The sequence below is a fragment of the Mycetomoellerius zeteki genome, unplaced genomic scaffold (assembly GCF_001594055.1).
Source record: "Mycetomoellerius zeteki isolate Tzet28-1 unplaced genomic scaffold, Tzet1.0 scaffold512, whole genome shotgun sequence".
NCBI lineage: Eukaryota > Metazoa > Arthropoda > Insecta > Hymenoptera > Formicidae > Mycetomoellerius > Mycetomoellerius zeteki.
The window spans coordinates 68,714-86,915 of NW_017257515.1; the positions used below are offsets into that span (position 1 = coordinate 68,714).

An 18,202-nucleotide genomic window follows, 5' to 3' on the forward strand; every position below is an offset into this window, starting at 1 on the left:
GTCTACCATTGATCGTTCGAAATTAGGGAGGTTAACGTCGTAGATTCCGAGAATGGATGCTTTCTATTTAGTAGTGACACAAATCGACACAAGCACGGTTCTACCTTTTTCATCATTCAATAAATAACAAAGACAGACACTTGTACGATTTGTATCAGATGAGTGCAAAAATTCGTGCTCGATTTATTATTCAAAATTCAAATAGCTGTAATTTTGTTACAAATAAACCAAATTTAAATTTAAAAAAGGGTTTTAAAGCTTGAAATCTCTTCTTTCGAATGGTTATTATATTTTTTTAATTTATGTGAGTTTGTAATTTTTACATATAGAAAACGAGAGTTAAACAAAACGGGACATTTTTTTTTCACTTTGTGGGTTTGTTATATGTTCAAAAAAAATTTGCAAAAATTTTTGAACTTCTAATGTGAAAGCTTAAAGTTTTCCTTATAAAATCGTTTTTAAAAAATGTCCGTACGATTTTTTGATACTGAGTTTTTGCGAATTAAATAAAAAGAATATTGTGACTTTGATTGCTCATAACTCCATCAAAACCATCATAATTTAAAAAAAACAGATTTTTAAATTCTCTCATCAAATAGAGTAAAATTTAGATTTTTATTTTTAACAAAAATACCAGCTGTTTGAATTTTGAATAATAAATCAGTCATGAATTTTTGCACTCATTCAATAGCATTAAATAAAAAAGCACTCAATAAAAATAAAGAAATAAAAAATGCGTATTCATATCCACATTTAGCATCATTAAATGCGACCAATTCCCAAGTCGTATAATTCTTCGAGATTAACACGAATTTTATATAAGATAGATAAAATCAGAGATGGTCACTTAATTAAAAACATTTTTTTACGTTATTGCGTAGAAAGAAAGACGATGGTCAGTTATATCTGCGAGGTCCAACTCGCATTATATACGCAATTATGTAGGTACTCCTCTCCAAAGAGGCTGTCGAAGAGTGCAACCAGTCGGAAATGCCTTCGTGCTTACGTCATTGGTCAGGAATTCATGGACCGTTGTATCTTCAAAGTGTTTTCTCCTACCTTGGAGGTCCTTTTTTTTTCATTTCACCTTCTTTATCCTTAAGATATTTCTAAGAGTTTCTTATAGTATGGAAGATTTCGATAGGATTTCTACGAAATAATGATAAATAATCGTCTTTGCATGAATAATCTCTGCGATAATTTTTTTTTTAAATTTTGCACTGAATTGTTTTCTACAGATAGTTTTCTACAGTCTCTCATACAAGAATTAAAATTGATAAGCGCAATTTCTGATAACCTTGATGAGTGCAATTTTTGTGTTATAGACACCCCAAAAGTGAATCCTTATTTTTGTTATAAACATGTGATATTTGATTAAACATATTTAAAATTAATTTTATTAAAATTATATCAATTTTAATCCTTATTTTATTTACTTGCAACACCGGTAATATTATCGATAGCTTTTAATCTCGGCATTATGATCTGATATGGCATGGGGACAATTAGGAATATCATGGAAAATGATAGACTAACTGTCAAGTAATCTTGACAGATATTACGATAATTATAGTGTGATTTGCTGACCGGCCAATTACTCTATATTCGCGCCGTTCGCGTCAGCGAATCCAATCGATCATCCTTGGTGAAAAGTAAGCGATCACGTAGCCTTGAACTAAAGCGTTGGTTTCAATAGACTTCTGTATCTTTTATATTGTGAGGGATCGATTACATGGATATTATTCGCGATAATAGGACGAGGAGGACGACTTTGTCAGCAGAAGAATAGTACCTATCTGCTAGATTTATTAATTATGCTAGATTTTTTCGATTTCGTTCTACACTGTGAAAATGTTTTCTTTATATGGTTAGCTGACATAGGTGTAGCTACTTAGCATTCATATAAATACATTATTCCTAGAAGAAGCACGGCGATTAAGTTTGATTGTTATGTGGGGGAAATGATTATATTCTTTGATACAGACCACTGTCTAGTAAAAAACAAAATATTTGCAACTTTTTTTTAGTGAAAATTAAAATGTATATTTATATAAATATCATTAAAAATTAATTTGATTTGATAACTTAATTATTTTAATAATGAATGAAATAGGAGATACATATACAGGATGTCCCATTTTAATGTCCCACCCCAAATAACTTTTTATTTTTGATCTTAAAAAAAAATGTTTTAGACAAAAGTTGTATGGCTTTTGAGGGGAACATAAGATGGTGTCATTAGTTTGATCTTGAATAGTTGCTTGAATGACACGTGAAGGTTACCTTCAATTTTTTTAAACGGAACCCCCTACTTTTTATTGCATATTCTTGTAGATCATCTCAAGAGCTTTCTAAAACTATAATTAAATACCTTTTCGTTAAGTACTTGTTAAATTATAAGACAAAATCGGGACATGATTCAGCCGGATCGTGCCTTTATCTCGTCTTGACCGGCCGAATTGGGACCCTGTATAAACGTCTATGGATTTTTTAATCGTAAATTATAAACGTAAAATTAGGAAATATTTTTTTCTAGAAAGATATAAACCGCAGTTCCCAAAATTTCTCTTAGTGAATGTCCGTTCAGCGGATTTGCTTAGGCGACATGACGAAACCTTGGCACGAGATTTCGTCGGGATATACAGACAAGGCCGCGGCATGCCACGCAGAATTTCCAAAATTACGCCGAACATGCGACTCACTCTACAGAGTCGTTCACCTCCGATCGTGACTTCGCAGCATCGCGCACTCGACTGGCCTTTGTTCTCGGGCTTTAGTACTAAAAACAGTTGAGCTAAACCACTCTGGTCTTATCTCGATGTTTATTGAGTACCCGCGGGCCAGTTCGAAGTACTTTGTTTGGCGTTACGTGAATGCTGCGTAGAACCGGCTCTGGAAGCTAATCGCAGGGAGATATAGTTGTTCCAGTTTTGAGAATCTATATATAATTTGTAATTATATTTTATATAATTTATAATTATTTTTTAAAGCAAGAAGGACTATCATTTATTTTTGTGCAATTTTTCTGAAATTTCTAGTTTATTTTTGTTTCTAATGATCTCGCTGAAAATAACTTAATTACTCACGTTTTTTTTAGCAATCGTAGAATATGTATGTTTAAAAAGGCTTTTGAATCGCATTACGACGACGGAAGGGCGGCGTGTGACCGACAACGAGTTACTGTTCTCAATGATAATCGTTAATCGAGACTCAGGAAAGGCCAGACTTCAATTAAGCACCCTAGACGCGGTCTCAAGAACTCGTTGCATCGAAATGATTTAAATGAGATTTAGAAAAGGATTGGCTAGATGAAGTTCTATATAATATTCATTTTAATGCATTGTGCGACTTAATTTTTTAATTTCTAATTTTTTATATTCATTTCCTATCGAAAATTATGTATCGTAAGTGTTAAAATTTATTTCCTAATAATATATTACAAAAAACGAAACTGATCTTATTGCAATCATTAATATATCGCTGTTAAATCCTTTATAGTTTTTTTTTTTTTTAATACGATAGCATATAGAAGATACATGAAAATTAATCGTACTACAAAATTTACATTCGGTGACTATCTTTGAAAAGTATTCGCTGAATGTTAGCCCCGACCGATAGTACACAGGAAGTAGTCGGTGTGTGTGACGTAACGCGATCAATTTTACATTTCTTAGTAAGATGATTCGTCGTGTCACGACGAATTGTGAATCATATCGTGCCACTGGCGCCAATCAGTTGCCGGATATAACCGGAGTCCGTCGTCCCGATCGCGGTGATACGCGAGCGCGTTTTTCCCCGTATGTAAAACGGATCGGCAAATAGCCGTCGCGTTCGGTAGGTGCTTGAGTGCGACATCGAGAGACCCCAATGAAGTCATCTCTCGTATCCTCTGTTCCTCTACTGGTGCCGGTTGACGCCGACGGCGCGTTCACGGATCCCCTCGTGCCCCGGTTGCCCACCACGTTGCACGGCCGAGGACTCTGGCGACTCCGGCGCGCGAAGTCCTCTCGAGAAACAGCCGAAGGTGGCCGAGAATGGTCGAAGCGGCGCGGCCGCGCGCGCGCGACCATGTGGCGACGGGACGATGACAGAAGCGCTGTCAGTATCACTGCGACTGTCGTCCGACGTGGTTCTGCGGCAGGTTTCTCACTCGCGTTCGCCGTTGGGATTCTCGATCTCTCTTTTTTTTTTCCCTCCTATTTCTCTCTCTCTTTATCACGTCCGACTGTACCGTGACGGCCTATCGAATTCACCGCAAGGTCGGCGACGGTGGCGACGTTTTCCCGCACACGCTCGCGCGTGACGTCAAGACGATTGTCAGAAACGCACGCGTACGAAACGTGCCACGCTTCGTTTCTGTGAAAGGAAACGCGATCAGTTCAGGTTAGGCCCCGTTGGGACAGACAGCGGTTTCACGAACAGGCACGAGGTCGTCCGTCGAGCTCTCCGTTTTGAGGTGAGTCGAAAATCATTCCCATTTTAGGCTATTGCGAAAACAGCGGTGCCTCAACGTGTCCTTGCACGCGACTCCGTTCTTAACTACGCTCTTAGCAGCGCGCTGATAATGAACTTATTTGATGCTGTCCGCTGATTTAAGAGCGGCTTTCAATCGCGACGAGTTCGATTCGAGACAAGATTACGATTTGTAATCCGACTGTAATCGCGCGAACCGTTTTGCGCAGGTGGCGATCCCGTCTTTAATTGTGCCGCCATCATTTACGCTCCGACTGTGGAAAATTATTGCGGATGTTGTTCTGCTGTTGGGAAACTCAGAACGCGCCTGTCGATCCTCGTGCATCGGCGAAGAATACAATTTATCTTAGCTTTTTCAGCACGCTTATTATCGTCTCGCGATTTCTCGTGTTTGTTTTTTTTTTGCCGTTTGCACTTTAGACTTGTATTGTTCCGATTTCATGCACGTAACGTGTCGTGCTATTTAAAGTAATTAAACTGTACTTTTGCTTTGATCGTTCTTCATATATAGCTATCTAAAGTTTGTATTTACTAAAGTCTTTGCCTCTGGAGAAAATAAAAATCGGAGCAGTACCTTCTACACACAGAAAAATTTTACCGTTCTACTGTCAAGAAAAATAATTGCTCAATTTACTTTTTTTCTTTTAAACAACAGTTATTTTTAACAAGAAATATTTTCTTGATAATGATCTTAAAATACACTCATTACGAACTTAAAAAAAAACTTATATTGATATGTACTCGAAATAAGAATTTAGTTTCTTTCAAGAATATTATAAAATTTATTGAAGAAACAACTTTAGTATATATAATAAATAAATTGAATTTGTTTTAATTTAATAATCTTGATTGAAATATTAATATCTCTCACTAGGATTCATATATATTTTGAATAAATTTGATGTTTTGATAAACCTACGATGGATTTGCAGATACATAAACTTTTAAAATATTTGACACAAGTGATTATTTGCATCTGTATTTAATTTTTAATTTAGTAAAAATATAGTGTGTATTTTTCCGTATTTAAAAGGCGAAAATTGAGATAACATAACATAAAAGAAGCGTCAACACGTCTTTTACATTTCATTGTTTCAATTTTCACCTCTTTGCAAGATGTTGCTCCAATTTTTATTTTCGCCAGGATCATAGATAAAGCAATGTCGCATTATAAAATAGGAACATTTCATGCAACAAAATATATTCCATTAATTAACACCGATGTATACATAACGTTTACCAGCGTTATAAGCAGTGATTATTTGCACGTAAAATCAGTTTTTAATCATTGCATTAGTTTTCGAGAGCAGATAAATTATATTAAATTGCATGCTATTTGTGTGTGTGTGTCAATATTTGTAGTGGAACGTACGATTCCACGATATCGTTTGCTGTCGATTTGAAAAAAAATAACGAGTGACGACATCGCCGCGCCGATTGACGTCACATCATACTAGATAATCGCAGTGCATAATGGCATATCTTACGTGCATCTGCTCGACGAATCAAACGTTGCATTTTAGTAAGTGGCACGATGCGAAATTGTCGCAACGACTTAATTAACTTGAGAAAATTCGCTCGGAGTGAATTTTCAGTCGCTTTGAATCGTGACGTTACTCGACGGTGTTACAGCAGATCTCGAAATCGCGTACTGATCTAACCAGGGATCTTCCGGGAAATCCCAATTGCGCTTTGTGTTTTTCTGAATATCTCGCTGAGTATCGCGCCAACATAGCGCTCAAACAGCGTTCTTTCCTGCATCGTACTTGATAAAATAATAAAAAATTACATGGAAAGAATGATTTTGCTGAAGTATATTTAAAAAGTCAGGTACAGATCTGAAAATAATTTTATCGGATCGTCAAAATAATTATGTAGGAAACTCAAACATAATAAGCAATCTACAAAAAGTTTTGATATTCTAGCAATCAGCTTGAGCGTCCTGTACAATTATTTTAATGGTCCAACAAAATTATTTTCACATTTATATCTTAATTAAATTTTTAGATAGTACTTCAACAAAGCCATTATTTATTTCTGTCTATCTATGTAGAAAGTCGCATTATTGCTTGAGCATCCTACATAATTATTTTGATAGCAGAACAAAATTATTTTCAAATTTGTACTCTTATGATCTTTGGAATGGAATCTAATAAATAAAAGAATAACGAAAAGAGCGACAGTTAAGCTAGTTGAAAAAGAGTGGTTCAATTGTTAATTTTTAAGGGTGAGATTTCACTCTTTAGAGTTAAATTCCACTCCAAAGATTTTAAAAAGTATCTAACTAAACTTCCAAATCAACAAAATCGTTCTTTCCGTGTTACATTCGTTGTAATCTATGGTACAATTATAACTTCTTTTTTCTTCTCGTATTTTTTCATTTTCTCGCTTGTTAAAACAGTGATAAAGCTGCAGCCTTGTTTTCCGTTACTTTCAATTGTATATCAGTTTTTGGTCACATATGAAATTACGTACATGGATTTTCCTCTAAGTGCAATATACTCTATCTGCATACGTTGCACTTTACGCGCACACGCAATATAGACGGCCGCGTCGTTGCGATGCATTCGGAACACACTACTCGCTCATGCGTCCGTTATCATGTTTACATTCTTTGTTCTCCGTCTACCACTGGCATCAACACGTTCATATCGTAGAAAGAAAACCGTCCTTTCAACTCACGGAAACTCGCTATAAACTTGTAACATATGCGCGCAAATATTATACGATAGAATTGATTTATTCATCGTTAACTTTGAATTTTTCTTCTATCGATCAACGGAAAGTTTAACGAATTCACGGGAAGAGTTATGATATCAGTACTAAAAAGATAATCGGTACTAAAAACATGTTTACGCGAGGTGAATTGAAAGTACGTACATAATAGAATGAGGTAAAAAAAAATGAAAAATGATGTTTCTATGCTCCATTTGTTATTATCTCTATTGGGAGTTCGCGAGCGAGTTGTGAAATCGGGTATTAAGAAGGCATTGGATCTTGCAAACGGAAGCGTTAAAAACAGTAAAAATGGAAGTAAAGGATAGAGGTTCCTTTGTTATCCAAGGTTGCGTTCTTGCGGCCACAGCGGTGGCGGCTTTCAACCGCACTTTTTCCGGCGTTCGCATAGAACACGCTATTCTGACGTAGTTGCGTTATTATTTACCGCGTAATATCCATGGCATAATTAACCGTGTGTGCGAAGGGCAGCAAAAACATAGGAAGAGAGAGAGAGAGAGAGAGAGAGAGAGAGAGAGAGAGAAAGAAAGAGAAAGAATGCGATAGACGCATAAATAAATATTGCGCAGTGCTTGGTCGATTTACTCGTTTACTGTTTGTTGCGTAATCACGCGTTGCATTACATAAAAATAAATATAATCTTCGCCACGAACGTGATCCAATAAAAAGAAATGATCCAATCACAAAGACCGGTTACTTACGCCTAGAATAATTCCAACCTTCATTACTACCTATTTATTTTGTTTAAAAAATATTGTTTTAAAAAAATGATATTTTATATGTAGTAATTTCATGTGGATAAGAATAGTACGAAATATTCAGAAATGAGGATTAAGAATGACGTAAAATTAATGTGGCATTAAAAGAAATAAAATTTTAATCTTGGAAATATCAAGAAAATAGAACGTAATTAAACTATTTTGAAAGGTCATAAAAATGAAAGCTCGTTTCCTTTTCTCGTCGGATTGGAAATATTCCGAATACCGTTGGAAATTTACATACTTCGGACGTTAAATTTTTCTAGTAACGTCATGAGTGTATGGCAATTTTTTCACGCACAATAATCGTCGCACACAAGCGACGTGTGTTTAGTGTTGGCGAAACCTGTGACAGGCTCGGCTGGTCAAACACGCAGATTGTTTATCATAACCTGGTTACCACGTGTTTTCATATCAAGGCGAGATAAGCCTGGTTTTGAATGTCCGTACCGTGTTCATAGCTTCCCTTCCGAATGACACAAAAGCGAATAGATTTTAACGACATATTAGTTTCTTGATAAGAAGAATCAAACCGTGTATATAAGAAAAAAGATTCTATGTAATTTATTTAGAATCAATATATTAACTTTTATAGTACCGTATAATAATAAATTTTTAATTTATTGACCGAGCAAGTTTAATTTTTTAATTTTATATTAACAGGTCTAATTGTTTATATCTAAATTATACATTTCTTGATTTTACCGAGCTGTTTTTCAGACTTTATATTTAAGATTTCTGTCGAAAAACAACAATCCGAAATATTTTTAAAGTAAACCTCGATATCGTTGCGACGCCACACAGTTTCTTAACGATACGAGGAAGCCGCATCCTGGAAATGTCCAGCGAGATAGACAAACAACTCCATCCAGTATGACGCGACCGTTTTAAGCCTTCGATTCTCTGCTGGTTTCTCCAGCATATTAAAAACAACATATAAATTACAACGGAAAAGAAATATACACAAAAAATACACATAATACTTAAAAAGATAAATTTATATATTTGTTCAGATAGTTCAAATAGTTTTATGATACAAACACATTTTAATTAATATTTTAAAATAATTTTTTAATTAGAATGTTTATTTTCTAAAAATATATATTAAAATGTAGATGTTGTTACGGTTGTTATATTTTTTAAAATTAACTTGACAATTATTTGAACGATATAGCCAATCTGATTTAAGTAGACGAGCAACTTTTTTTTTGTATATGCTGATGCGAAAGTATGCGAATGATAGATGCATCGGTCGTTAATTCACGCGTCTTTCTGATATCTCGAAATTGAAGCGTTACGAACGTTTGAGATCGGTGGCGGAAGATCTTTTGGCCAAAGTCCAAGTCGACGAATCCACAAGTACCGGCGTCGACGACAAACGATCCTACACAGGTGTTAAACTTAGAACTCGAACTAATTAAGGCCTTCCAGACAGCGAGCGGCCGCGTAACAGGGAATTTCACGCCGGGAAAACCACTGATCGGGAGTAAAGTCATCGTCTCGCCGGCTCTTTTTTTCTAAAAAAAATTTCCATACTTTTGCATTACATAAATAATCGAAACTTACTGTTCTTTGTTATGAATGACAAAATAATCGACGGTTTACACTAAATAAAGTGTATCACAATTTTAAATATATATAAGTATGACAATAATAATCATGTAAAATTAATTAATAATTATTACAATTAGATATATATTTGCTTTTTTAATAATTCTTATATTAATATCTTATTCTCTATTTATAATCTGATCCAAATTACGATCGATTGTCTTTTAAAAACGATACACAAGTTCATAAGCGCATAAGGATTTTTTTAGCGGTCAATGGTCCATGCACGTGAGACCAACGAAGCTGCAAAATGTTATTTTTCCCACTTATTCTTCTTCTTTCTCTCCTTCATCGCGTACATCGCGGAGCGCACATACTCGAAATTCGAAGGTTATTTTTAGGATGAGTTTCGTCGTCGCGTAAGGCCACGACGAGCGGCGTCGGCGTCGCTCGCTCAGTGTTAAAGAGGCGTCGGTGGAGGACGCAGTGGTGACGACGAACTCTTCGACAAGTGAGAAGAAACGAGCGCACGAGGGTGGTGCGGTTTATAAAGAAGGGGGTGCGAAGCGTGACAGGAGGAACGAAGCGCACACCGACGCCCGAACGATCTTCTACGAACGAACGATCAACTGAGATATCATTTATTCTTCATTATTTATTTCCGCTTTTCCAGTCCCACTTCCAGTTAACCCTTTCCCCATTCCCTTCCTCGACTTCCCGTACGCATTATCTCTCACCGTCATATTTTCGACGACGAACAAACGAACATTGAACGAATAACCGATCCCTCGAGCTATGGCAGCCACCGCCATGGACCCAGTTGACATTGCGAATATACTTGCGCAGGAATTGCTTTATCAGCAGGTAATCATCTCTCGAGCGCGAAGATTTTCCAATACGAAGCGAAGTATTATTGTAATTTGTACAAGAAAGATAAGCTGCACGCTATTTCAGAAGATACATCAGATAATCAGCGTGTTCTTCCATTATAAACCCGTTGAATCTAATTTTATAACATGTTTCACCTAAACTTGCAAAATATTATAATTTTCCGTGGAATGAGTATAAGATACTTTTAATCAATTTTAGACAAGTATAAGATGAAAGATGCAATTTTTATTTATTCTTGGGGCAACTCGTTGCGGCAAAAAAATAAATTACAAGCTAATTATTTTTAGAAAAAAATCTTCGTTTATTATCCATTATCTAACAAATATTTTTCTCGCTATTTAATGTCATTTTTGATACGTGCGGGCGAGAGAATTCGAAAAATATTTACCGCACACGTTGACGACGTCATGTAAACTCTGAGATGGATACATTTTGACGGGGGCGATATTCGATCTCATTGTGATCGCGTGGCGCGAATAAAGTGGCTCTTTGTCCAAGTCGGAAAGGGTCTCGTAGAGGCGAGGAGGTTCTCCACGATCGTTTCTGATCTGAAAATAAACGCGGCGACTGGCGCGCTTTCGAAGCTCGATGAGAGCGCTTCATTCACGTCTTCATTCTCGATTAATTGCGAATCGTCGAAAGCTAAGCTTTCGCCAAAAGATCAGCTAATCCGTCTTCGTCGTGCTTCGTTTGATCGCAAATAACGAAGCAGCGAGCTAATCGCGTAATTGCTGCGAACTTGAAGGAGAGAAAGCTCGTCTTGGAATGAGCGAGCGAACGAATGTTCGGTTTATGCGGGATGATGATTGCGATGCGAACGAGCGAGGAATTGTGCAACATTGTGCAATAATGTTGGAAGTTCTACCCGCCTCGGTGAAACTATCGCAAGTGTACCGAGAATCGTTTATGTCGGCCATTATTTGATTAATAAGTCTGATAAGAGGGATCATAAAACGTGAATCGAATCCAATTTGTGATTCGTTGTGGATCTTGAGACAAGTTCGATTATTTAATACGTTCAGATTATTTATATTCAAAATCCAATCCGACATCTACAATTTTATTCGGATTATAGGAAAAAGTGAAAATCTATAATTTTATGCTAACTAATCTTTCTATTTTAAGAGAGAAAAATTATTGAATATTCACACTTATATTTTGAAATTAAAAACGTTATTATATATACCTTAATTTTTAATTCGACTCGTCAATTTATTTAAATTGTAAAACATTTTAAATTTCTAACGTGCGGGGATTTTCTCAGAACTACTTGGCTAAAGAAATGATATGCTAAGGACTCAACAAAATTGCAAAACGTTTTAATCATTATTAGACCTGCGCACGCGAAGGCCAATAATCTGCACGTCGCGACATTTCCAACAAATATCGCCAATTAATCTGACGTTGTCATGTGATAACAAATTATAATAGAACAGTTATTCTAACAAGTCTGATTCTCACTTTTTAAAAACTATGTACATAAGCGATATGATAGGACAAGTCTTAACATACTAAATTATGTGTATTTTAATAATACTTAATTTTATTTTAATAATAATTTTACTAATAACTTTATATTATTTTAATAATAATTTATTATATGTATTTTAATAATACGTCTATAACACAAATTCTACAATAAGTAGAACTTGTCACAGTCGAATATAAGAAGAATAATCGATTGTGATCGTCAATTTCTTACGGCCTGAGACTTAGAGCTTAGGTAACGGCTTATTATAGAAAGTCCATAACTGAAATTTGTATTCTGACAGGAGCAATTGCAAGTCCCATATATCTCGCGTTTCCATTGATTTATATCTCGATCGCCATATAAGCGCGCGATATCTCGCGATAGCGAGCGGTCACGAGTGTGCTTTCTGGATTCGATCGCACAATTAGTCTATCGTCCTCGTTCTGGAAGCGACGTTCTAGCCGAGGATCTATTTTCCGCGGTATAGAATTACACGAGTGGCGATGCGATGTGATGCGATGTGATGCGTTGCGATGCGGGGCGCGCTCGCTAACTCGTTTTTGCGCGCTTCTTGCCGCGTTTCGGAGCGAGAACGACCGCGCGGCTATTATCTGGATACGCGTTTCGCAACGCGATTTTCTGCTGGCTGATATCGTCCTTTGTCCATAGACTCGCGACGCGCGTTCAGGACAGATTAGAGAGACCAGCAAACGTATATATATATTTATTTATAGAATTGCGGACCGCGTGCGCGCGCCCGCCGTACGTGTCCGGCATACATACGTGTGCGTGCGTTCGTGTCGTTGTCGCACGTGTGCGCACATGTGTGGAGGAGAGAACGAGCGAGCGAGTACGAACCGCAACGCAAAACGGAAGACGCGTGCATGCCAACAGCCGTCGGCTTTATGAAAAAAAGCGCGACGTCGCGCACGCTCGTTCTTGCTCCATCTCGGAGTAGAAAATTCCGCGGTAAACGCGGATCACCAGCGATTCGCGAAATTCTGCGTAGTTCGCTGCGAATAAATGAGCTTTTTTTTCGTTACATCAGCGGCTGTGATCGCAACGAATATCAATTATCGCGTATGTCGATCTACGTGTACTAGATGCCGTAAAACGAATGCCGTACTTTACTCGTTGCACTAATTCGGAGCAGATTTCTGTGGAATTGGATTAAACGCAATTTTTTTTCACGTTTTAACATTCATATGTTTGTGTAATGATTCTTTTGAAATTAAAATTTTATTACATTATTATCCACTAAGTAAGAATTATTTTTTAATTTATATATTTAATTGCTTGAAATCATTAGTTTTTCACACGAATTTAGTATATAAATTATAAATAATTGTTACGTGGATTATATTTTGATAAAGTTTTAATTTGAAATCGTCAGAAAAACATAAATGTATGTAAAAATGTAGGTAATGGAAAAAATGGCGTCTAATTCCATTCCAAAATTCAATTGTTTTATAATTAAAACATTTGCATCGTTAACGCGTCTTTTAGATTTTATTATGTTCGGATGTTATGAAAAGAGGCACGAACATATTTTTTTTCTACACGAGCAGTTGCAGTATTGTGCATATCGCGTGATGTGCACGGAGTATTGAAATATGCTTGAACAAAGGTACCGAGAGGGGGATCGTCGCGCGTGGTGTGCGAATGTGATTCACGTTCGGGTGAGGGAAGAAGTCGATGCTGTGATGCACGCGCGCATATAATGACACCGTTCGAATGAACGATGTTCCGAGTGATCTCGCGACGAACAATGCGGAGCAAGGTGAACGGCCCGAAGGCCGTCGAGAATGACCGGAAGCTGTCAGTTCGGCGATAGTCATAAATAAGAGACCATCTCTTGATCTTGTAAATATCTTTTTATCAATTCTTGCTTTTTCTACCGAAAATTTTCTTTTTCCCCGCATTTAAATTTTGAATAAGAAAATAGATGATTTCGAAAATAGATCCTGATTCCTGAAAATAGATTTCTCAGTTTATATCCCACTATGAATATATTAAAAGCCATGGTTATCCTGTCAATGTCCCGCTTATCGAATCTCATCGCGTGATTCTTCAGCGTATCTGTTTTCGGCAGAAATCAAATAACGCCTGATAAGTCGATTTGCTCTCGAAGATTCTCGAAATTCATCTTCTCATAATAACTTAGTCAAAAACGGAATTCATTCCTGCGATTAAAAATTTTCTGTCGTGCCAAATTGCAAGGTGCCCATGCTGAAAAAGATGCCGTAATTAAATTAACCCTCCATCAATAATATGGGGTTTTTTTAAGATACATAGACTTTTTTATTGTAGATTTTAAGAGAAAAAGAATAGATAGCGGGGGGGATTCGATATTGCCTCCTAACAAACTTAGTAACGTCGAGATGATGTAGGACCCCAGTATCCAGTTGTTTATTTCGTTGTAAAGACGAATAGAAGCTATGTCTGTACTCTCAGCAACCCATATTGCAGACCGCGTAAGATTTACAAAAAATAATTTTTTTTTAGTTAAAATTTTACATTGCCGTGGAGATCGAGAAAATTGATCAAGATTCGAAAAAACTTGGCTAGCGAAAAAAGTAATTGATTTTGTAGATAAGATATTTTGTTCTAACGATTAATATCTTCAAATATATAATGTAAACAACTTCAACAATAAATCATAAGCAAAAATTGTGAAATAACATGTTTATTATGCTATATCTTATCAATCGCAGAATCGACAAAAATCGCACAATAAGACGAAGTTGTGCAATCCCACTGGACATATAAAATCGTAATTAATGACTAATGTAACGTCAAGATTTGCAATTTTTTGCACTCTAACTCTCTATTTGTAATCATATTTTTACTCCCTCCGTCTGCAATTTGGATCTTTAAACTTAAAACCTTTAATTAATTGAAATTTGAACAAAAATAAGGAAGAATGGAAAATTTGTTTAAAAATGTGTGTAACTTAGCAGTAAGCGAATTAGACTTTATCCTTCTTTATTTCGGAGAAATTTGATAGTAAAATTTCGCTCGTACCAAAAAAAATCCAGATTGCAGATGGAGCGGAGAGTTAAAAGTTCTCTCTTTCAAAAATTGTAACACTCTTCTGATCGCGGCACGATATCGTTTCCAAGCTTGCTAATGATTTATTAAATAATGAAAATCACTGATTTCGGGAAAGAGCAAGGATATGCGAACATTACGATTTCTGTCGATCAATCGATGGATCGCTCCCGGCAATTTCTGTAATTTCCAGGATTACCTTCGGCATTTTCTCACACAGGATTGGAATTCCAGTGACCGTGACGCCGATACGTGTACGAACACGATTCGGTAACGCCTAAGTTTAACGCTCCGGACATTCCTTAAGTTCCCCGCATGATGGTTTGCGATGGGTGCGAGAAGCGTGGCCGGTCGGTGGGTGGCCAAACGACGACGGCCGAAATCGGCGAAGCCGTTCCGAGCTGCGCTAAGTAATTTTAGCGATGACACTTAAAGCGCCTGCCTACGGTATTTTCTCTCGTCTTAAAGCATCTCATCGAAAAAGATGCACTAATCGATACTGCGTATAAAAAAAAAATCTTGTTTTGCATCAGCATGTCAAAACATTATTTTTTAAACATTATTTACAGATTTAAAATTCTCATTAACGTCAGATTATTAACATTTTTATAAAGATGCTTATTAGCATCAAAAGATATTAAATTGCTTGTCAATTTAATAAGTGATGTCACTATTTCTGCTCATGATTGTATTTCAAGACCAAAAAAATTTTCTCTTAATTAGATTTTTTAACATGGTTATTTTGCTTTGTTATTATACATACAAAATAACCATGTTAAAAACTATTGCTTTGCATATTTTATATGTCGACGCAAAGCAAAATTTTTTCATTGTAATGTGACCGTGAAGGTTATAAATCGCAGTATAAATCATACGCGAAACTATAGGCCTGTTCTTTTTAGCTGAACGTCTTGCACAGTTCATTTTTTCTCTTTTTCTTTCCAACGTAAAGAGAAAAGGAAAAAAGATGAACCGTGCAAGAACTTTAGCTAAAAAGAACAGACCTATTATTACTGCCCTGCGTGCTATTTCATTGATTAGAATTAGACGTTTAGAAATAGGAGACAATTAAGACATCTTTTCAATTAAAATAACATCTCGAAGAATATAGAAGAGGTGAATACGTTGGGATACTGGGTGCTTTTTCTTGATTATATGAATATCGTGGATTTTAGCCCTGCGTACTTCTTAAATGTACGCAGTGATTCGACGTTTCTCATCGCGAGGCGAAGTCGACGGCGGTGGCCTTCATTAAACGGCCGGAGGATGGCGATTCGTAATTTTAGAAATGATAGCGAGCCGCGCGGCACGTCTTCTCTCCCGCGCAGGAGAACGAAGGACGCCGCGGGGCTTCTCTTTTCCTTCCTGCGTCCTTTTGTGTTTTCTGGGAAACGCGCAACGCGTATAGATTACGTCCCCGACTGTGGCGATTGGCGGCGCGATAATGGCGCGCGAGGTTGTCGCTACGTGAGCTGCGATTCGAGTTGCTCGTTAATACCGTCGTAGTTAGGGAGAAGTGGAGAACGACGGTCTTGTAAAGTCCGTCTCCCTTCTCCCTCTGCCATGCCCCTCCCCCTGCCCCTCTCTTGCGGTGAAATCGCGTTCGAGTGACCGCGAATCTTTTTTATCGTCTCGCCACCGCGCCGCATAGAAACGACGTTTTTAATTCGATGAGAATTATAGTATTGCGCAACGTTATAACGCACGTGTATCGCTGGCGCGGCGTTTGTAAATTACCGCCGGAGACGCGGAACGCGAGGGAAAGACGCGCGAATATTTTCGCGAAGTTAAATCACGAGACGTGAGCGTTTTGTAATTTCAATAACCGTGCGCGGAATCATAACTCTGAAGGAGCGATCTATCTCGCTAGCGCGATGATACGTTATCGACTGTATTGGATCATGGATATTTTTATCAAACCATCTTGAGATTAACCGGTTGATATCGGACCTGGAAAGTCGAAGATAACGCGATACCTCTACGTTAGTAGTAATTTCTTTCCGGTGAAAGAACACGGCGTAGCAAATTTTATACCGCAAAATCACGTAGTTCGTCACTTTCTGTGATTTTGGAACGAAACTGGAACAGTAGACAGCAAGAAGTAAACAGTTGACTCTTGTTAACAGTTGTACTAAACCGCTTATACAATTGTTATTAATGGTTCCACGGGTACTTTCTATACAGAAGCTATGCGTTTATCTCCATGTTCAGATCCATTATTAGAGTGCCAACGTTCGTGAACATTGCAGTTTAGTTCATCACCCGATAACTCGTGAAATTTGTATTAATCTTATCTACTATCACTGAAATATTTTGGTATAAAATCAGATTCTATTGTTCTTTACACTGCACTGGAAAAAGCCCGAGTGTATTAATTGGAATTCTGGTTGAAAATGAACAACTCAAACAAGAATTTTCTGGTTAAATCTATTATAATTCTAGTTGAGATAACCAGAAGAATAGAACTCTGATTGATATACTTAATCAGAATTTTTTGGTTCGTTCATTTTCAGTTATAAATTTTTCTCAGTGTAGTTATAATTATGAATAATATAATTAAAAATTGTAAACGTTGATAAAAGAGATCTTGGATACACTTTCGATCAACACGGTCTGTTATCTTTATGTTAAAGCTGGTATCTCTGGACGGATTACATAGCGGAGTGCCGACCAGGACGACGCCGACGCTGACGCCGACCACCCTCCGCAGCATCGAGCAAACGTTCCTGGAGCTAACAAGCGAGTCAGCGTCGCACAGTCGTGAAGCCGGCTTTGTGCCGCCGTTGGTCGAACCGTCACAGCCGACCCCAGCACAGACGCAAAACACAACGGCGGTACATCTTCCGGCGCCGACGACCACTCTTATCGAGACCCAGCAGCAAACACAACCGCAGCAGCAACAGCAACCAGTTAGACGCAATATGGGTGGCAGGCGGCCCACCAGAACGATCGGGATGACCCCCGAGGAAGAGCAGAGGCGACAGATTCGGCGCGAAAGGAACAAGATGGCAGCGGCGAGATGCCGCAAGCGAAGAATGGATCACACCAATGCCCTACTCGAAGTAAGTACGCAGATTATGGACATAATGTTGCGTGACTTAGTTAGAATATTGAGTTTTCCAGTCTTCTTCATAGCTTTCACATTTTTAAACGGTTCCTAGACGATCAGTATTATTGAACAATATTTGATGTTGCACAATATATTACCGATTGTCTACAAGCCATATTGGAGCCTCCAAACTTTGTTTTGAATTAAAAGAAGCATCAATAA

General features: G+C 37.3%; 1 protein-coding gene across 3 annotated transcripts in view; it reads left to right on the top strand.

Moving 5' to 3' along the window:
* kay (transcription factor kayak) overlaps window positions 1-18,202 on the top strand; it is a 36,864-nt gene that overhangs the window by 16,719 nt on the left and 1,943 nt on the right. For 2 of the 3 annotated variants that reach the window (XM_018455784.1, XM_018455785.1), the window contains exon 2: window positions 17,565-17,993. In XM_018455784.1, coding sequence (XP_018311286.1) covers window positions 17,565-17,993 — 429 coding nt within the window. Of the gene's footprint in view, window positions 1-9,966; window positions 10,383-17,564; window positions 17,994-18,202 lie in introns of those variants that run through there. The other variant, XM_018455786.1, reaches the window with a different exon arrangement.